This window comes from Falco cherrug, chromosome 4, assembly GCF_023634085.1.
Source record: "Falco cherrug isolate bFalChe1 chromosome 4, bFalChe1.pri, whole genome shotgun sequence".
Lineage (NCBI taxonomy): Eukaryota > Metazoa > Chordata > Aves > Falconiformes > Falconidae > Falco > Falco cherrug.
In genome coordinates this window covers 21,911,523-21,933,229 of record NC_073700.1, presented here as the reverse complement: position 1 = coordinate 21,933,229, position 21,707 = coordinate 21,911,523, and the positions used below count along the sequence as shown (strand labels likewise).

The following is a 21,707-nucleotide window of genomic DNA, read 5'->3' as shown; positions in this document are numbered from 1 at the left end:
GGCAGCCGCAGGAGTGTGCCCCTTGCCCACCTCAGAGATGGCAACTTTACATTTGCTTTTTAAAAACTGAACTGTGTTACCTGGCCATTGTATTTTTAAGCTCCATTGATTGCAAAGCGCAGTATTGCTCCTTAGAAGCGCAGAGCACAATCACACGACTCCACGCTGCCACCCCTAAAAATCAAAATTAGAAACGCAGGTTTGGTGGATTTAGTGATTTTAAGCAGTGATCCCCAAAACCCTCAGAAATCCACTGGGATAAGCAGAGAAGCAGTGCTGTACCTGGAGGGTGTTTGCTCTGGAGCTGCTGCTGCCCACCTTGCTCCAGGAGGGCTGCGATGCCCACAGACAGACGCACGCACTCGAGGAGGGTGAATGCTGTTTTGGTCTTTTTGTTTGGTTTTTCCCTTTCTTTTTCCGAGCTTCCCAAGCTGTAGGAGCTCCACTCCAACAGCACCAGCCCACAAGAGCTTGGAAAGGTCATGACTGTACATAAAGAGACATCATCACCCCAAATTCACCCACGCAGATTTTTTTTCGGTCAGTTTTAGAAGTAGAATTAAACCAGAGATGTATAAATAGATATATTATTTTCTGCCTCCACAAAGTTTTGCCATAAACAAACTCTTCTTTTGTACCTTCACATCAGTGACAATCTCAGCAGGTGCTGCCTATTGCCGTGGTGAAATTTGTCACCAGGTCAAATGAAATGTGGAGGAAAAACACTCCTGAAAGACAGGTATCTTTACAAATGACAGAATATTTATTACCAATACCTTTAAAAAAAGATTACATCTGCTAGATCACTGATAAATATCATTTACACTGGGGAGAAAACTACAGAAGCTTTTTTTTTGTTCCATTTTTCTTTGTTTTGTGTTTTTTTTCTTTTTCTTTTCTCTCTCTCTTTTTTTTTTTTTTTTTTTTTTTTTTTTACATAGAAGTAACCATATCAAACTAAGAAAGGAACACAGCTTGAAATACTGACAATATTTCTCTGGTTAACACCCCTGACTTTTACACAAGTGGAATCCTGATTATGAGTTACTGAATAAATATATTTAGAAGGTCTAAAAGTTAACTGTATTATTTTGTAAGCAAAAAAGACAAGTTACAGGCAAATTCAAGCGATCAGGAAAAAAAATAAATATACCACTGCAGCGCATTTAAACTTGAAAATTTTATAGAAAATTCCGTTGCCTTTTACTAGCGTTATCCCATCTGAGTGAACTTACAAAATTACCCCGTAGTAACAAACAGTCCTTCTCTTAAGAAGAATTATTTTGCTGCGGATATTGTCGTTTTCCAGCGTGACTCTGTTTTGCCTTCAGGCATCTATGAAGAGTTTCTAACTAAATGCAGACTTCCTAGTGGAGAACCACCGGGAGCTGCCACCCCCCGCGGGTGACCGAAGCATGGCACAGCCCCTCCAATGCTCTCGGTTCGGACCACATTTCCCAAGCATTTTCTATACAGTGGAGTTACGAAGGATGATGCGTTATGTTCCGATGCACGTGGAAAGCAAGCGCGTATTCAGACCACGAATCCAGGGCAGCTTGACGTCTCAGAGATGCTGTACTCTTATTTTCCTCGGAATAAAATCCCCAAAAGCGAGGTGGATTTAGCTGGGTTTGCACCCAAAGGCGAGAACCACGTCGTTCACTCGCTTCTTTGGGTACCCGTTCCTTTTTGTCCCTAGAGGCAGAGCTTGCGTCTTTGCAGTATCTTCATTCCCACCCAATTTAATGCTAATTATGAGAAAGACAAAGCTATTGCAAGACTGTAAAAATGGCCCCTTGCTGCACGATGCCAGAGTATTAGCTACATGTCCTGTAGTCCGCAAACAACCAAAATTCACGCATTTTTTTTCAAGATTATAGTGTTCTTACTGAGCATTTCAATTTTGTCTTGCTTAGACCTCCGAATAAAATAGAACATCTTGTGTGTTACAAGCACTTGATTGAACACAAGAATCATCGCAACCGCCATTGCAATACAGCCACGTTACGAACTGGATCTGGAACGGCTCTGCCTTGCGTAGCCTTGTGAAACTGTACAGTAAAGTTGCAGCCAATTTACTAAGAACAACTTTGAACTCTCCATCATAAAGGAAAAAATTCCAAACAATATTTTCATGATAATGTCGTCCATAGCATTTTATAGCAGAGGAAAAATTAATATCTACATCATATGTTAACTTTAAAAAATTCTATAAAACACTAAATATATAATAAAAAATATGCATATAAGGACATATGTAAACTGCTTTGGTAACATCATATTACAGATGTTTTCAGTGCATTGCAGAGTTTCCAAGGAAACTTCAGACAAAGCTATATTTGCTTTGAGGAAGTACTGTATAATGCCATTCCTAAAGAAGCATAAACATTTTTCCAGTAGTAAGATGTACTCAAACCACAATATTACTTAGTACTGGGTGTCTTCAAAACAACTAGCTAAATGTTTCTTATATTATAAACAAGAAGTCCTGTATGTAATTTTTGTCATAAACTGGACCGAGCTGTGAGCGATATCATTATTGTGCTGATGGCTGACAGTGTACAGGCATTGGAGGTGGAAGAGCCGGATCCTCTCGCATATGCACCTGCGCAAAGGGGAGAGGGGGAGAAAATAAGGCAGGGGTGAAGGGAGCCGCCGTCATTAACCGCCCGCGCCCCAGGTTTTAATTCTGTTTCCTCCGATGAAGCGAGGTGGTGGCAGAAGGGTCAGACCCCATGCGCAGTCCTGTCCTGCTTCAATGACTTCCTGCTCACTGTGCTTCGCTCCTCGAACTGCCTTTTTGGTGTAACAAATTCCTGCCACTGTCACATTGAGGTGACTTTCACAATTATATTACTCTGTGGCTTGTTTACCTTTTTTTTTTTTTTTTTTAACTATACTATATTCAAGCTGTTACTTATGGCACCAGCCTGGCACCTTCCTGTCCAGAAGGAGCTGCACCCCTGCTCTGCGGCCCACTGCGCTGAGCCAAACAGGAACTGGCATGTATTCCTGCTCTCCTTCGCTCTCCTGTGTCTGCTGATTAAATTCCTCTGTATGGTTTATACAGCCACAGCGTACAACCATGGTGGAGATAATTCTGATCTCAGTCAGGGTTTTTTTACATTGCTGTAATTTTAATGCCATATTCCTGCATTGCAGAGACGCCTGATTTAATGCAGCTTATAAACTGTGGCATTATTAATGGAAGATGGGACATGGAGATTTTGCAAAAGCAATGTTGTGTAATAAAATACTCTCCTCTCTGTTTGTTCTTCTACACAGCCTCATTTCCCTAAATAAATATTTATGCATCCAATGCACAATGGAATATGGCTATACAGTAGCCTTATATATTTAAAAGCCTCTGAACACTGCATTTTGTATTTTGTGAATAGTGAATTGCAGTGAAACAATATATTCAACATATATATACGAGTATGGAAGCAAGAGAGTGGAAAGTGTCTAGAAATCTTAAATACAAATACAGCTACTTATGACGGCGTTTCTTATGGTTTAACGTTGTCTCAGGATGAAATCAGAAATGTGGGCTGGAATGACTCCCAGTCCCGGGTAAGCCTGGGCTTCGGCTCCCTGCCTAGGACACAGCCAGCCCTGCAGCCTGCCTCTGCTCAGCCGCCAGGGTCTGGTTTGTCCCCGTCCATAGGCGCAGGGGTGATGGGGGGAAGCAGGTCTGCCCCATCAGTGGGCGAGCAGCGGAGGGGCTGGGGATGCTGCCCCCCTGCCACGGACCCAGTTTTCTCCCATTCTTACTTGACATCTTTGGAATTCGGATTTGTTCACTGCTGCTGCCATCGCCCCCATCACTGAACGGCTTTATCTCGATGATGTAGTCCTCGTCGAATGGCAGGGAGAGCTCCACGGAGGTTTTGTTCGTTTCTATTACGGACGTGCTGCTCTGCCTGTTCCACCTGTACAAAACCTGCAGCGAAGGGGAGAGAGAAGAGGAGGCAGAAGCGGCAGAGATGTCCATTGCCCTAAGGGCGTCCGGATTTGCTGCTGCTCTTTTCCTGCCCCCGATGCTCAGGCACACGGTCTGGTCACAGCATGGCTATCTAGGCTTTGCTGGGGACCCACACCAGTGACACCAGTGCCCGTGTGGGGAGGTGACATCGGGAAGAGGGTGAAGCTGACGCACAGCACCAAACACAGCACCGGTACCTGGTGGAGACCCTCGGTGAAATCTTTAGCTTGATCAAGCTAAAATAAATCCTGAGGCTTATTTATAGAGGTCAAAAGCTTCTTACCATGTTTCTTCAGGTAACTGAGTCGGGTTATTTGATGCAGTGCCACAAACTGCTTCCCAGAATAAATGGCTTTTTTGGATGACCTTCTAAGAGCTGGGAATTTTACTAATTTAGATCATCAATTGTGACACAAAATGTAAGATTTCCAGGAAAAAAAGAGGAAAAAAAGGCACTGTTTTGCTATAACTGAAGAAAGAAATCAATCTGGATATGCCATCCTAACAGTAAGTTAAAGGAGGACTTTTTAGAAACCCACTAGATGGAGTTTGTGTTTTCAGGGTGACAAGTCTCTCTCACCCTCTTTCAGCTGACTTCTTAATTTGCATTTCAAACCTAAAATATGTAGTGAAAAGTTGGCCCAAACTGCTGAGGTTCATCTGAGGTTTTGACTAAATACCCTGAGGAATTACTTGTTTTTGATAATCTGATACAGTGCACCAAAGAGAGTTAAAAGTTAGTGCAGAAATTCAGGAGAGCTGGCACAGGCTCGTAAAGCTGATGCCGCTGGCGTTCCAGATTGCGAACAAAACAAAAAGCGTGTCCAGGTTCTTCATTGTTCCTCGTTCCCTGGTGGGAAACATTTGCACAACTCAGCCCTCAAGGCAACGGCTGACAATTGCACACCAATGTCTTCTTTGGGCCAAATTAAACCCTCGTGTCAGGTGACAGAGCTGAATTCTTCCCAAGATTTCTCTCTAGTTAAATTATACCCTATTAAAACTGCTACTAATGAGCATTCTCTTTCTTTTCCTTTTGGCTTTGCTTTCTGAAGAAAATGGGAGCTATTAAAAAAGCATTTTATTTATCTGCAATTAAGAAGTCAACTACAGCCTTTGGAAGGTTTCCACCAAAGGCAGGAGAGCAGTCCTGAAGTGGGAGCCTGGGGGGAAGGAGCAGGTAGAAGGTCCATGGGACCCACACAGGTGCTCACAGGGGTGAGCATCGCCGGGGCAGGGGCAAGCATCGCTGGGATGAAGGGCAAGCAGCTGGCAGAGCGTGCTCACTCTGCAGAGGAACAGCCTGTGTTTCTGGAGGAATGCTCCAGTTTTAACCTGGAAAGCCAAGCAAGTACCCTGAAAATCGCCTCGCCTGGTCTTACTGGACACTGGATTCATGGAAATGTTCCCTATAGCCCAAGAGCAGCCCCCGGCGAGAGCGGAAGCTCAGTGAGGATGACGCAGGGCCGGGGTGGTGCAGGACAGTGTGGTCCCGCTGCCAGGGCTGGCAAAGTACTCACTTTGTAGCCTCTCACTTCGGATTCGTTGTCCAGCGCTTTCACTTGGTCCCAGTTCAGTATGATCTTGGAGTCGGATGAATTCCAGATGATGTTCCCAGGGGGCTGACTTGGTGCTAGACCAAAATACACACAGCACTGTGTTACTAAGGAGCACCGTGCCCCAGGTGGATCCCTCCCAGTACCAATGAGGCTTCTCCCACCATAGCCGAGTGTGCCCAGAGTCCTATCGCTCCAGAAAGCTAATGAGCTGTTTCACTGATCTGTGTCCTCAAGGTCACAGGAGGTGTGACACACACAGTGCTCTAAATGAAAAAAGGATTCAGTCAGTTGCTCAACATGCCTGAGACCAGAAGAAAAAAGCCCTCTTGAACGATGAGATAAATATTTAATTTTCTTCACAGCTGTGATTTCAGTTTTGCATGCTCTGCTTACTTAACACAGGGAAGAGCCTTACACAAAAAAAAAAACCCAAAAAAACCAAAACCACAAACAAAAACAAAAAAAAAACCTTGGTAAGTCTTCTGCACAAAAACCTGGCAAAGAGTCTGACAGCAACTTCAGACTCCAGAAAATCTGAAAACGAGAGAGGGGAGCGCTGACAGACACCCTCCCAGGCAAGAGCCCCCCGTCCTCACAAACACTCACGTGGCTTTTTGGTTGTGACGTTGACGGCGGCGCTGGAGGGGCCAGTCCCAGCCGTGTTGTACGCCCTGACCGCCAAGTGATACAGCGCGTTGCCTCTCAGGTTGCTGACTTTTGTAGATGTTGTGTTGCCAACCGTCCGAATCCTTTTTGCATTTTCTTCCTTTTCGTCATGTCTCCAACACCTGACCTGAGAAGCAGAGCAGGCACATGTCCCCTCCACCCGTGGGCTGGCTGCACTAGCTGTGTCCCGTGCTAACTCTGGCGCTTCTGCCCGAAGTGCAGGTGCCACTAGGACAGATCCTGCGCCCTGCTGCAACCGCTTCTTGTTCCTTGCTGGAAAGCAGCCTGGCTGCAGCGCTCCCTCCCCAGGACCTCTGACCATGGAGGCACGTTCATGGAGGTCTGCCCCCAGCAAGCTCTGCACTCCATTTACCGCCAGGTGACACTCGGGAAGATGTGTAATTGTTTACTGTGCAAGAGAAATCTCTGCATACTGAAGAGCCAAAAGGAAGCAAACAGGCCAGAGGAACCCACCCGCCCCACGGCAGGCAGGAGCAGCACCGCAACAACTGCCCAGGATGTATCTCCACATCTCCTCAAGGCTTAGTGCTGAAAGGATGCTGCGCTGTGTTTCCATACCTCGTATCCCTGTATTCTTCCTTTGTGCTGGTTCTCCCAAGGGGGAGCCCAAGAAACTTCAATATCTGAGGCAGAAAGGCTTCTGGCCAAAACAGTGGTTGGGGCTCTCGTCGGCTCTGAGTAGAGGAGTTAGAAATAAAATTAAGTTTTCAATGTTACATTCAATTAGTCCCAAAGTTCAAGGGTTTACTTTCGTCATTGCATGAGAAAAGATGCATGTGACCAAAACAAACTTCTGCATTTCAAAATGATAGCCTGCCAGCCTGTGCCAGACAGCACTGCTCCTCTACCTAAGAAATAATAAGATGTCATTACTAAACTCAGCCCAGGATACCATGTACTGTAATTAGGACAAGAGGGAACATTTTCTAATCAGTGGACATTAATTCATACTAAATCTCAGTGGAATTCTTTCCAGATTACATATTACTTTTCCATTAATATCAAAAGATTTCATTACGATTAATGTTATTTTAATGACTATGAAAAGAATTAATCATGGCTCGCCATTTATTATAAATCAGAGCAAGGATTAGGTATGAAAGGATATGTCAAGGTGGATACTAAACCCTGGCAGACCCGGTCAAGCCCCCCGTGTTGGGTGGCGGGGAGGAGGGATGAGGGGTGGGGTGGGCTCTACCTTCCTCTGCTGAGTAGACGACGGTCACGGGGCTGAAGGACCCTTCGCCCTTGTTGTTGTACACCCCGACTTTAACTTCATAGGGGGAGAAGGGCGGCAAGGTCTCGTTGCGGAAGACGTATCTGGCGGCGTCTGGGGAGGCCACGACAGTCTGCATCCAGCTGACGGTGCCGAAGGGGCGGAAGGCCACCACATACCCAAAGCCACCTCCGTTCTGCAGCTCCTCGGGCACCGTCTGTGGGCAGGCAGAGCACAGGAGAAACAGCACGTTCAGCAATGGCACGTGTTTATCTCCCCATCTGCATGCCGGGATTGCTTCTTGGTCTCTAAAGCTACTGTCCTAAACAGAGCATCAGAGACGGGAGGTGGCCGGAGTCCTGCTTCGCATCCAGCCTGAGCTCACCCCATCCCACCTGTGCTGGAGACCTGCGGCTCTGCGAGCTCCCTGCAGTCAGGGGGGAAGCAGCACCTCCAGAAGTCACTTTGCCAAAGACTAAATGCACCTTCGTAGCTGCCCACCTTCCTTCACGGACTAGATGGAGCCTCCAGTAACGATGTGAGTAATTTTTGACACTGCAGTGACTAAGAGTCTGAGGTTTGTTGGGGTGAACCAAGGACACAGCTCCTGCTTTCCCAGTGCAGATGCTCTCACACGTTCGGGATTGCATGCAAAGCCCTGAAAAACATACCCTGGCAATATGGTGGGGCTGGTGGTCCCTTGCTGGCCACAGTGACCCAGACCAGGTCAGACAACTACCCACATCCCACGTGACATGACCTGTTAGAGACCATGATGGCAGGGACTGACTTGTCACAAACATGATGGAGAAGGGCAGGTCAGAGCCAGGTAACAGCTAGAAGAAGCAACCTGTCACCTCCTGGTCACATCTGAACACACTGACACTTCCTACCCTCAGGCTTGCAGTCCCCTGAAAAGGTGCTTCAAAGCCCAAAGCTTCAATGTGTTAAAATAATCTGTAACTGTGGGCCATGCTCCCACAGATGTCCATGGCAATTACGCACATGCAGGGGTTATTTTTGGCGACTGCTTCTTACTCTGTATCATAAGGCTCAAAACATACACCAGACCATAAAGGAAAGACCTCTTGACATTTAAAACAGTAAACCGACTGTTCCATCAAAATACAAATCACATTTTGTGCAAATTACGACACAAATCAAAGGCTGATATTCTTGCCATGTGTGTTTTTGAAACATATTGCGGTATCTTTAGGAGACATAGTGTAGCTAATTAGTCCAATGGAAGAAGAAATTTAGCACACTGAGTTGTGTGGTAAGGACAAATCCCCATTTATAGTTTTTTAATAACCTTAAAAATATCTCTGGCGATTCATTCTGCCAGCCTGGTCAGAAATAGTGCTAAGTGGAAGTGTTAGCATGTCTAGTGAAGTTCATTATTAGGAAAAATATGCCAGCTGCATCGCATCATAACATGAAAATATGAGCAGACAAATGACTAAAGTTCTAACCCTGACTGCTTTAAGAAATATTAAACGTTTTTCATCTCTGTATCTCCTCTTGCTGGCTTTCATTAGCAGCAACAAAAGCCAATGTGCAATGCGTTGTGCTAACTCTTAACTATTTGCTGCTGTATATCCCAGTGCAGGGATGAGGGATGAGGCTTGGGAGCCAGCCACAACAATTCCCAGCCAGGTCAGGACGTGCTGAGCCTGGCTTCACAAACACTTTTTTATCCCTCAGGTGGTTTCTGCTCATCCATGTTTTGCCGTCTGCGCATGGAGAGGCGGTGAGGCAGGGGGAGCCGAGCTCGTGCCGGAGCAGCGATGCACAGCCCGTTCCCCCGGCCCCCTGCACAACGCTGCTCTGCTGCCTTCCTGGCTCAGCACCCTGGGGGTGGGGTGGGGGGTGGGCTGGGGGATGTGCCTCAGCTCCATTTTAAAAGCTAGGCTATTTTCATCACACAATCTCGGCTTTTTTACTGCAAACCATTTGAAAACTATGGAAGCTTCTCTGGGGTCTGGGGTGAAAGGCTGCACCTAGGTCACAACCGTATGAATGTTCCTCTTGGTTTGGGCTCCACTTACCTCCCAAGTAATGACCAGCTCAGACTTGCTCCCTCCACCCCCACTGACGTTAGCCGGGGTCACTTCAGGAACTGCAATAAAAACATGCGGAAGATGTATGTGGCCACTGAAACCAGAAAAGCGCATCGACATGGAACAGACCTATGCAGCAACAGGGCTCTGCCAGCCTTCCCCTGCTGGGTACCCGAAATGCTATTAGGGAATGTCTAATTTGCCATGGCAAACAGTACATTAAAAGTATGTCAATAATAGTATATTAAAAGCATGTCGATTAACTTGTGTATTCAGTCACTAATTGTTTAGTTTAAACATTTATCTTCCACAAAAAAAGGGCTTTTATTTATTTTCCTCTTTCATATTCTGTTCCATTACAGGCTAAAACTGAAGAGAGGAGCCACCTACCAGGGCTTTCCCATGCCTGAGGTACGTCACCCTGCAGCCACCACGAAGACCTATGCCTTGCCTGACCCCCCTCTGCCAGAGCCAAGGACAGGGATAGCACCAAGGAGCAGAAAGCTCTCACTAAAGCAGTGCCTGCGGCATCTGAAGACACAGCGTGGTTCTAGGACTCAGTGGTGTGTTTGGGAGAGGGTTCCAGGAGGCAGACCTTCACTAAGCCCATGAAATCATCCAACACACAGGGCAGCCCTGGGTGGATGCTCCAACACTGATGGCCCAGCAAGGTGGGGTCTAAGTTACTCCAAGAACCACAGAAGCCTCCAGGATCAAGGGACTGTGGACTCTCCAGCTGTGAAGCTCAGACTCCTGCTCTCAGCGTACTGTAGTCTGCACCTCAGTTTCCATCATGTCAATCACGGGAAAACAGAGGGACTGCTAGAGTTCACCTCTCTCATCAGTGGACACTGGGGCAGCATTTTCCAAAAAACTTGCCCAAATATTGTTTTTTGGAAAATCTTTACTTTCTTCAAGGAAAGGGCGTGAAGTCTTCCTATACTGCAGGAGTCATGGAGCGAGCAAAAGAGCCCACCAGGAGCTCCACACCTTACCCTGCCTGTTCAGTACCACGAGGGAGGAGAGCAATGGGCACAGAAAACGCTCCTCAGCTTCCTCCAGTGCAACGCATCCCCTAGTGCGGGCGAGCGGTTATTCCACAAGGTTTAACTCAGCTGCCCACCGCTACTTACGAGCTTCTTCAGTTCTCCTCTTCTCTGAAGGTCTGCTGGGTTCTCCAATCCCAATCATGTTGGCAGCCACTACTCGAAATTCATACTCGACCCACGGGTTCAGACCCACCACTGTCGCTGTGAATGTCCTGCCGTCGATGATTTCTGGAACTAGGAGGCAGCCACACGTCAGGAATGCAGCAAAACCCACTAAAAGCACTACAGACTGCTGAGAAAAGGTCACAGATATCCCATACCCTGAAAAGTGAGGGATTTACGAAAATAAAAAGTGGGTGAAGTTGATAAACCTTTTTCTAACATTTGGTGAACTGCAATGAAATAAAAGAGGTCGTGTTAAGACTGTTTATAGCACAGGAATTCCTGCTATTGAAGAGTTTCTTGCAAATCATCACTTTTTGGAAACAAAAGTGTCAAGACAACAGGTGTGAAGGGTTTTTATTTTCCTCTTTTTAAAACACGCTGTTCCCTCTATTTAATAGTTACTGGAACAAAATTAACCTCTGATGAAATGAGCAATTATATTCATGGGACTTTTTCCTCCATCAGGAAAATAATTCTACTTAAAGATAGGCCAGATGCCATGGCCTGTCCCTGAGGGATGTCTTTATAGACCACAGTTACTGTTGTATATCTCCAGTGTGGCAACAAAAGATAGGAATTCATCCTGTTCTCCCTTAAACATTCATGAGAAAAATGGATGAGTAATGGCACTGACTGCACCCTAAATCTCTGGGTTGCCAAACTTGAAACTAGTTATTAAGAGCAGAGTTCTGCAACCAGTGAAATTACTTTTCACTTCAGGGTGCAGAGCTGCTCCGCTCGGCCCATGTGTGGTCCCGATGGATGCGTTTTCCATCGGTGGAGCTCTCTGGGGGCCAGGCAACGACCTACCTGTGCTCACCGCCTGCCATCCCACCGAGAAGGGGGTCCTGGCTTGTACGACATACATTGTGATAGGGCTGTGGTTGTCTGCTCCTGGCCTCCAGGACAGCTGAGCGGTGGTGTCGGTGACTTCATCTATCGTCACAGCTTCTGGGGGACCTGGGGGACCTGTTGGAAGAATTACAGGAGAGGGGTGCTTGAGGCTTCGCAGTGACTCCAAGAAGGAGCACTCTGGCCTTCTTCTCTTACTCTGGACGGAGGTAACCGAGTCCCTGCAGGGCAGTTAAGTGCAGCCAGCTGTGGTTTAGCAGCTCCCATTGCCTAGATGAGACTGGGAGGCACGGGGGAGACACACAAACCCAGAGCTCAGCAGCTACACCCGCAGCCCCCAGGTCCCTCCGTGGGAGCAGCAGCGCTGAGCTCCCTGGCACACCGAGCCCCCCGGCACGCCGAGTCCCCCAACGGAGCCAGGCACTCGCTGCAGCACACGGGACCAGCTCTGCCATCGCACACCTCCTGCTTTAGGACCGCCCTGTGTACCAGTACGATTTCTGGCTACAGCCTGGATGCACTCGGAGGCTGGAGCAGAACTAAGGACCTGCCTGTAATTAGCATCATGTCCCAGTAGGGACCAGTATTTTCTGCTTCGCTCCTGGGTCCTTCTTAAGCAGAAAAGCACTGTAGGACACACTGGGGAGAGCACGGACCTCTCTCCTGTAGCATATGGCCACTGCTACCAGCAGTGCCACCTAAGGTGACGTCTCTCCCCAAAAGCACCATCTCAAGCAAACTCTCCCCTTGCAACACCGTGGACTAAAATTATTTCCATCTTCTCTCTGGACATGTTTAAATATCTTACATACCCTGAAACCTTCCAATACCCTGTCTTGCAAATGAAAGTTTCAGCAGGTCTAGCCAGATTTAATTTCTCAGAAATTAAAACTGTAAGTTGTTTTGCTGGGGGGAATAGCCACCAATGCAGTCTCACAGAGCAGTCAGCTCCTCTGGTCCCTCACTGCAAGTTACGCCAGAGAAATGAAAATTTATTGTATCCTTCACAAATTACTCCTACTGCTTGGCAGAGGGTGAAAACGGCTGTTTTCACTTCGTGTCTTGGCATAACCATGGTTATTCCCAACATTTCACAATATACTTCTTCGCAGGGTGCGGGCTACAGTAGGGCAAGAGAGGGAAAAATTATCAATTACTGATGTTCCGAGTATTTCAGGGCTGCTGACAGGCACGTGCTTCAGTTCCGACAGCGTGAAGAAATCCCATCCTGAACAAGTCGGCTGATCTGTGTGTACTAGCACCAGGGGTAGCTTCTGTATGCTCTTGTTTGCTGTTCCCTTACATAAATAGTTGATTTTTATTCTAGTATCTAATCTCTTTATATGACATAACTTGAATATTTTAAAAACTTCTAAAGATTATTTTGAAGGCTCCATTTATGCACCAACTGTTCACCTTCCCCTCCAGTCTCGCAGCCCAGGGTATTTCCCAGTTTTCATGCTGTTGGTGAGATGGTACAGCACAAGTCTCTGCATGGCTGTGGGACCACAGGCCTGGATGGAGATGTCCCTGTTGATGTTTTTAGGGAGCAACAAGATCCGTATTTTTACCATCATCAAGGGTCACTTGTGAGAAATTATTGTTCCTGCTGTTTGTTTACAGAACCAGCACTAAGGAAATTGCCTAACCGACGTGCCCATCAGCAGGCTGTTTTGAAATGCTTGTGCAAAAGGAAAAAAAACAACCCCACATTAATCTGAAATCCTGCTGCAGCAAAAACCCGAGAGCCAGAGCAATGGGAAGCAACCTTTAGGTGGGGAGAGCAGCGGCTCGGGGGCCCAGCCCTTTGTGTGGCACATGGCTAAGGATGCCTGCGCTCACATCCCTGCGGGGGAGACATGGTGAAAAGTGTCACGATATTATATGGATAAGAGAAATGGCCAGCTAGAGACAAGGGCACATTTACTTAGTGGAAGTTCAGGGCTAATCTTGCACATTTTGCCCTGGTACAGCTTTGATAAGAGGAAATTGCTTCTTTTTCACACTCTCCTCCTCTCACTGCGCTGCCCGAGAACTCCTGTTACACAGCAAATGCACAAACTATGATTTTGTTGGGCTCTATGAGGACTGAGGGCAGCAGCTACAGAGCAGCACCATCACTTGCTTTCCTCAAAGCTAACAAGCAGGAGAATACATATCATATTAATTGTAAGGATCCACACTCAGGTTAACTAATTGCATCTCTGTTAAAGTGATACTTACAGATCACCTGTGTACAGTAATGAACAGATCTTGGAATATCAGTGAAGTTACTAAATCACTTTTATTCTAGAAAAGGAACAATACTGCCTGGTGAATAAGCTGGATACTTTTTCTGCTGCGCTGTTCATCAAATAAATGAGCTCAGCTGGTGCAAGCTTTGCATTCAGGACATGAACATGTTCTAGTGTGTTTATCTGTGCTGTGTGTCTGGTGTATGAGTACGTATATATGAAAGAATCTCGATGTGCACTGTTTGAATACCTGCTGTGAACCCCAGCGTGTACTTAGAGCTTATTTCTTAGATTAATTACAAGATGCTGGGATTTCACTGAATGTCTCTGAGCCCAGGAACTGTCTTACCAGCAGCAGCAGATAGGAGGGGAAAAAAAAAAAAAAAAAAAAAAAAAAAAGAAGCAAGCATTTTACAAGAGCAACAGTAACAAAATTCAAATACCTCTTACAATCAGGTCTGCAGCAGCCGATAGCTTGTCCACACTTGTTTGCACCATGCAGACGTATTTCCCAGCATGCTTCAGCTGGATGCTTCTGATCATCAAATCACCAGCTGAATCCTGCTGATAAAGTAGGGAAAAGTGGTTACAATTACTTTCTAATGAGCGCTAAACATCATTATCACATGAAGGACACTGTGACTAATGGATTTACTTTACACTGGCTGATGAAAACATTAGTAATGCAAGCCGTGGCCTATTAAAATTATGTGAGTCTGCCTCGAAGGTAAGAGCGGGAGTGTTTCTAAAATTATGGCTCCTACAAGGGGCAAGGGAGCCCGGTTTAGTCTGCTAAGCAATTTCCCCATTAAAGCACGTGACAAAGCTTATGTAGGGCAGGTTCGCTCCGATTCCTCCTCCCTCTCTCTCTGGCCACCCAGTTTATCGCCTCTCTGGTATTCAGGTGCCCAAGTTGTGTCTACATCTACTTCATAAATGAAAACCAGCCCCAAACTATGAGACATCTGCAATAGTTTCACAGCTTTGTATTACAGCCAGCATTTTGATTGCCCGGCGGTTTTGTGCTGAAGATCATGAGAACAGCACTCTCCGAGGAAATCTTGCATCACCTAACAGGCGTAATTTGTTTTCCAAATGCCAAGTGCAAGTCTGATTAACTGTTGAATAGAACTAATTAGGTTTCTGTACGTATAGGAAGCTGAAAACTCTAAATTTTTCTCCAGACACAAAGCATTCAATACATTAGAAATCTCAGGGTAACCTTATGATTGTGACTTCCTGATTGAAGAATATTAATAAAGTTTGTAATTGTAGCTCTGCACGCCAATCCAGGCGCAGTTGCCGGGACGACCTGTTGGGCCTGCTGTGTGCCCCAGGCATCAATCTTCCAGTGCATCTTTTAATGACTTTTTTTTTTAGGGATAACAGCAAAGCTTGTAAATTGTATTTCCTTTTCCTTTCAGCATTAAATTTCACTCCTGACAGAAGTAAAGAGGGACTGCCAGGCTGCCTGAAACCCAGCGGAGCACGTGCCTCTGTAAAAACTCCCTTGGAGCATCACGCAAAAGCCTTGCAAGTTTTCTACCTCTGCTGAAAAATTGTTGCATTGCTTTCCTTATTTTTCTTGCTAGCTTCACCCAAGAAAAGCGGGAAAAAAAAATCATCACGAGGGATAAGAAAACATTTTAAAATTGCAGGTAAGTTAGAAATTAAACTCCTCAAGTCCTGCCTAATAACACCACAGGCTAAATTAGGTGAAATCTGAATTGCGAAGGAAAACATTAAGGTTACAAAGGAAAACAAACGTTCTACTCAACTTCCACATAACCTGTGAAATCGCTGCTCCTCTTTTAGAAAAAAAATATTTGGAAATCAATTTTAGCCAGAGGAATGGCGTGAGAAGCTGAGGCAGGTCTGGCAGCCATGCTACCTCCTTGTGTGAACCCCCTTTCTAACAGTGTCCTGAGGTACCTCCTGTACCTACCGACCCTCTCTGATTCCCCAAATTCATGCCACAGCATCTCCAGGGAATCTAAAACTACCAGATCAGCTGAAACAACCTGCCCTTTACAAGTGAGGTAAAAGCAGAGAAAACCAAGCAGGGAAGGAGCGTCGTGGGCACCTTCCCTGGCTGTGGGCTGGCCGGTCCTAAACCTTCCTGGAGAGGCAGAAAACGGCAAATGACCCAAGCTGACTTTCTCCTCTCCTAATGAAGAAAGCAATTCCTACCTTCATGGCCTTTTCTACCCTGTACCTGCCACTTGATCATGGTCTGGAGCGACAGTGGCAGCCAGGGCTGTATTTAATGGGCAGCTGACCCATCGTCACACCTGACTCTCCTCCCAGCTATCGGATTCCCATGCACATGATCTTGTCAACCTTCCAATCCAACAATTCTCCTCACATTGCGAAAGTTTGCACTGCCAGTGTGTGCTGACTGGGTCTCCCATAAACAACCAACCAACTCAAAGCCACCAACGTGACATTGCCAGGAAATGTGCACAGGTAACACTGGAAGGAAATGTCATCTCTGACGGTCGGTGCTGTTTGTAATGCTACGCAGGTTATTTTGCGTAGAGGAAAAATACTTGTTCTAATCATGGGATCACAAGAGACAGATAAACACACCTACAAAAACTGCCTGAAGAACTCTGAGGACATCCTCTGATTTCCTGCTATTTTCTGTATAAACACAAACTTCTATAATAGTATTTTACATTTCTTTTACTATTACAGCCAGAGAAAAACTATTATGGACATCTTCCTTGAATGGGAAGGCAGTTCCTTTGCAATGAGAAAATATATTATAGGTTCCCTGACATACATCCCATCCCGCTGCCATATGAACGCATGGTTCATGTGAGCAGGTTTAAGTCATGTCACTAAGAAATCATAACAATTCTACACCAACTATAATGAAGTAGTACACTGGCAACGTTCATCTTAGCCTGTAAGACACAAGATAACATCTCCTGCTATTAACTTAGCCAAGCCCACTCCTTCTATTAGTAGCCCTTTTATTTATTACCTACTTTTATTAATGTGAGGAAATTGCTTTAGTATTAATACTTACCCCTCCAACTCTTTCAAAGTGATCCCCATCTTTTTCAAAGTCTATCAGGTGTCCATTAAATGACCAGGTAAACATGATATCTAGCGAGTGATCATGAGATACCTGACAAGGCAAGACAATGCTTTCTCCAACGGTGACATCCATGCTGAAGGGTGACACCATAACCCGGGTTGGATCTACAAACAGCAAAGAAAACAAGGCGGGGGGGGGGGGGACGGGACACGACATTAATCCTGTTCTCCTGAGAAATGGAGGCTTGTAGAGATGAAAAATATCCTAAGCAGTCTACCACAACTGCAGAATTGCCACCAGAATTAAAAAATGTGCAGTGGTCACTTTGGAAGATCCTCAATGCAACTAGTGATCTATCACACCTTTGATTTTATCCTCTAATACCTTTCTCCATTTGTTGGATTGAAAGGTATTAATAAACACTCCAGAACCCTCTTCTAGCCGCCATCCTGAAGAACAAGGAGAAAAGAAAAGGCTGGAAAAGAGTGCAGCTTGGTTAAAAAGCTTTGTGATCAGAGATCGTTTTATTTGAATCTTTATACTTCAAAGATTTGTTTCACAGTCATACGCTGCTCACCATGGTTATCAAAACCCCTATTTTGTTGTTCTTAAATTCAATGCTGCCTTAAGAAAACTCAATGTAAAATCTCCAAACCTGGAACAAGGAAGGTTATATTAAAAACATGAGTGATATCTGCTCGGACCTGGAAAGGGAGAGATTAGATTAACGTTATTGTTGTATGTTTATTGAAAACTTGGTGCTTGTTCAGAACACTGGCCACGTTCTCCATCTGACGGATGGTTTTTCACTGTGAACCCAGGTAGTTTTCTCCATGTGAGGAGGGCCGCTGCAAAGACTAAACACCAACGGTGAGTGACGCCAACCAAACCTGTGAGCCACGGAAGCCACAGCTCTGCCCCCCCGCGCCAGGCCCTGCGGTCGCGCCTGCAATCAGCGTGCTCCTGCCTGCAGTCACGCTGCTCCCAGTGCGCAGCCCATCCCGGTCGGTTTGCAGGTCAGCCTGACGCGCTTTTTAGGACCTCTGTGGTCTTACAGGAGATGTCACTGGCCTGCTGAACAAGAACCGAGCAAGTATTTTGGGGAGGTGAAGCAGAGCAGGTGAGAAAGGACACTGTCCTAAACATGACGCTTCCAAAGGGAGGTCCCCCAGTATCGGTGAGGTACCACGCTCTGTCTGTTCACTACGGGCAGTGGCACGTACCAGCCTCATCTTGGGCTTCAGAACTAATCCCTTATTCATGGCTGGAGTTCACACGGATCCTTTACCACTGGTTCAATTGTCTATTTTTCACTTTAGTCATGTAGTATGAGCAAAATGGTGGCACAGAAAGATGAGCCATGACACATTATGCAGACTTCAGCTCCTCTTCTGTGCCCGTGAATTCCCTCTGCCTCTGAAGTTAACATTTGTCTTTCATTTCTGTTGACAAAAATGTAGCATTTTTTTTCTACAGGGCCTCAGAGGAAATGAAAAGGAGAAAAAGTATTGCTTAACAATGAGACCAAAAGTCTGAAAATTGTATACAGATAGATATTTTTGCTTATTCCAAAAGTCTATTCTGCACAGCTGTCATGCTAAAATACTACAAACGTTATTCATTCTCTGGTATATGAAACCAAAATCTTAACTACTTCTTCCAAAGACTATTGGCTGACTGCTTAATTCTCTGCTAAAGTAATAAGGATACAGCAACAAGGATATGCACGGGGCAGAACTACTCACCAAAACTCAGGGGATGCAAAGCTGTTCCTGGGTTTTCAAAGACTCACCAGAAGTGTACAGGAGGCGGTGAAAAAGATTTAATCACTGTCTATATAGGCTTCAGCTCAAGTCCTCAGGGACATGGCTGTATTACCTTGGACAAATTGAATTCATCTATATTTTGGTTTCACTTCTAACAAAATAGAGTAACTCTTAGCAGAAACACAGTGGGTGTTATGAGGCTTAACTATTAATACAAGTAAAGCATTTGAAATTTCTCAGGTATAAGCAGTTTAAGCGCACATTACTAAAATAACGTTTAATTATTGTCTAGACCTATGACATTGTTCTTGTGTAACTGATGTATCATAATTTTACAGTCACTTGGGATTGCTACTACTGAGGCGTAAGAAGACCCAGAGCATCCCAAGCTCAGGATGCTCCAGAAATGCCCATACCTGCACTAGGGCTCAGGCACAGAATCACTTACTGAAATTCCTTTCAGCATCAGAAGCTCATCCTCTGCCTTGTTCAAAGCCTGTATGAAATATTTATGAAGGACTTGACTCTGAGATGAAACGGGTGCCTCCCACAAAGCCCTGAGCTCTCCTACACGAGTCCCGCAATGATCCGTGTAAGCTGTGGTCCTTAACAAGTGTCAGCACCGAGGTTTTGCTGTAGCTAACCCTCGCCTCCACGGCGCTTTCTGCAAGAGGCGAGAAGCCCGCACCATAAACCTGATTCTTCTTGCTGCAATGCATGCAGTTTATAAACATATAAAGAATGAAACACGGGTGTTTGCTAAAGACCTGCTTTCTGGAGCAGCTTAACACAGCTCCTGTGGATGCTGTAGGAACTGCAAGTGCCCGGTGCCTTTGCAAATCAGGCCCCTGGGTTTCAATCCAGTCATGTCAAGAAGCATCGCCATCTCCTAGCGGGATGTACCAGGTTATGGGAACGGCTGCTGCAGCCTAGTGACAAATGATGCGCGGGGAGGGCTCTGACCCAAGCCACGCTCAGCAGGAGTGCGAGCCCCAGCAATGCACTTTACAAATCACCCCAAGGAGAATGCTTACCCATCTCTTCTCAAGGACTGGGAAAGCTGAAAAACAAAAACATCCCCTCCCCCCGCTTTAATAACCCCAGCAGAGCAGCAAATGGAAAATGTTATTCAGAAGCCAATTGAGGGCAGCCGAGCGTGGGCACACCTTGGCGATCCGCGGCCAAGTGGTAATCAAAATTATTAGATTTGCACTTTCAAAACCTGTGACTTCAGGCACTTTTTAAATTATGGTTAAGAGCTCTAATGACACCAAAATTGCGTTGGTTAACATCCAAGTGAAAAACAAAAAAACCCCTATGTTTTCTATTTTTTTCCCCTCAGCTAGCTACTCATTTATTTATTGTCCACTTGCAAGGCAAGAGAGGCAATCTAGGGAGAAAGATACTACAGGAGAGCTGATCTTAATGTGCTGTTACTGTCCTGTCCCCACTAAGCACAGGTTATTTTCCTCAGATGACTTTGCTTAGTAAGGGCACTATTGCCAAGGTCAGTTAATTAAAAAAAATAATTGTGATGTTGGTGATATTTTGAGATGATGTTCACCTTTGGAACACTGTGGCGCATTTTGAGATAGTTTTAAAAATAAGGCCGAAAGATTCAGTTGCTGATAAGGAGTAAGAATTTCTATTCCTAGCATCAGAAAAGAATTTCTATTAGAAGCATCACCCCTTGCAGCTGCCTGCAGGTTTCCGAGCTCTCCACAGAGGGAAGCGGCACCTGGCACTTCCCAGCTCTCCTGCAGAAAGAACAGACAAAAAACAAGCAAAAGTGTTCTGGGACACTTCTGGGAAAGTTTGTTTGGCATTACTGAGCTTTTAGAGGAGAAATAAGGGAATAGTGCATGCCAGCAGGAACGTTCTCAGGGGACCGAAAGCCCTCGGTCATCAGGGGGTGAAATAATCTGGGTTTTAGTCTCAAATAGGGAACGGGAAGAAATAATGATGCTGTACATGCAAGCGCATTCAGCAGGTGTCCTGTAGGTGTAGCCGAGGCAGTGCCAGCAGACGTAAGCGAGTTTCCATCAGCCAGGGCTTGGCTCTGCTACAGAGAAAGGGGAACCCCTCCTGCACAGCCCCACGAGGGGCCGCATCCAGGCAGGGCTCAGCTCCGAGCTGGGCTGTAACCTCTGCACGCTGGTTCGCCATGTCTGTAGGTGTCACTGAAGGCTCAGGGAAGCAGGAAAGCTCCCTCTCAGCCTTTCTTTCACACCGGCATTTTCAGGAGCACACTCTCGGTGTGGCACGAATGGAGCTTTTTTGTCCCACATGCCGTTGTCCTCACACGCCAGCCAGGCTGGCAGCTCACGGTGCAGCTCAGCCTGCAGCTTGTTGTCGGAGCCCAGACGGCTCGAACAGCGTTGACAGCTCCTGGGGATGGTTCTCAGCTGGAGCGAACCCACACGGCCACACTGGGACAGCGCTGGCTGCCACCACCACGGGCCCCGACCCCCTGGCAGGGTCACTGAGGCCAGCAGAGCTTTTCTTACCTATTTTTGTCCTCCGTTACATCCCTTCCTTTCACTGCTGCAGCGTATCGCAGAGGATGTGGTGTATTTCTGACCGATGTAACACATTTGGTTTATATTATGAGAGATTTTAACAAAGTTTCCTTGCTAGCTTTCAGTCTGTAAGAAGAAACAATGCTGAGCAGCACTTTCCGTCTGTAGGAAGGTGGGAATCACTTCGCTTTTGTCCCTACCCCTGGCTAAAGGCAGCCCATCATTACCTGCTAGTGCCGCCTGTGCTTCACGTCTCATGTCGAGAAGCTGTGATGCATTTCTGAGCTGCAAACCAGCAGGCTGCAGACATCGTGGGGATGGTCTGAGGGTAACAATTATCCAATCTGGAAAGAAACCATCCCACCCTGATCTTCTATTGATTGGGTGTCCATTAGGAGGGATTATTTGTTTAGGGTAAACAGCTCTACATTGCTGTGCTTGCTTGTTGTAGCTCATGCAGTGCTATGTTGTGTCACATTGATCTGGATGACATGACACAGTGGGACACAATCTACAGTGGCATGACATAAGTGACATAAAATGTATCAGAGACTGACACTCAGAGATAA

The 21,707-nt window shown here is 46.1% G+C and overlaps 1 protein-coding gene across 5 annotated transcripts in view; it reads right to left on the bottom strand.

Moving 5' to 3' along the window:
- Positions 1–742: 742 nt before the first annotated feature.
- Positions 743–21,707, bottom strand: part of LOC102055836 (contactin-4) — a 339,085-nt gene continuing 318,120 nt past the window's right edge. For 4 of the 5 annotated variants that reach the window (XM_055709999.1, XM_055710002.1, XM_055710001.1 and 1 more), the window contains 11 exons: positions 16,842–17,017; positions 14,251–14,371; positions 11,532–11,690; positions 10,641–10,790; positions 9,496–9,566; positions 7,430–7,664; positions 6,790–6,905; positions 6,151–6,337; positions 5,506–5,618; positions 3,775–3,943; positions 743–2,605 (listed from right to left, as the gene is read on the bottom strand). In XM_055709999.1, the coding sequence (XP_055565974.1) occupies positions 2,505–2,605; positions 3,775–3,943; positions 5,506–5,618; positions 6,151–6,337; positions 6,790–6,905; positions 7,430–7,664; positions 9,496–9,566; positions 10,641–10,790; positions 11,532–11,690; positions 14,251–14,371; positions 16,842–17,017 (1,598 nt within the window). In that variant the 3' untranslated portion in view covers positions 743–2,504. The remainder of the gene's footprint in view (positions 2,606–3,774; positions 3,944–5,505; positions 5,619–6,150; positions 6,338–6,789; positions 6,906–7,429; positions 7,665–9,495; positions 9,567–10,640; positions 10,791–11,531; positions 11,691–14,250; positions 14,372–16,841; positions 17,018–21,707) is intronic. The other variant, XM_055710003.1, reaches the window with a different exon arrangement.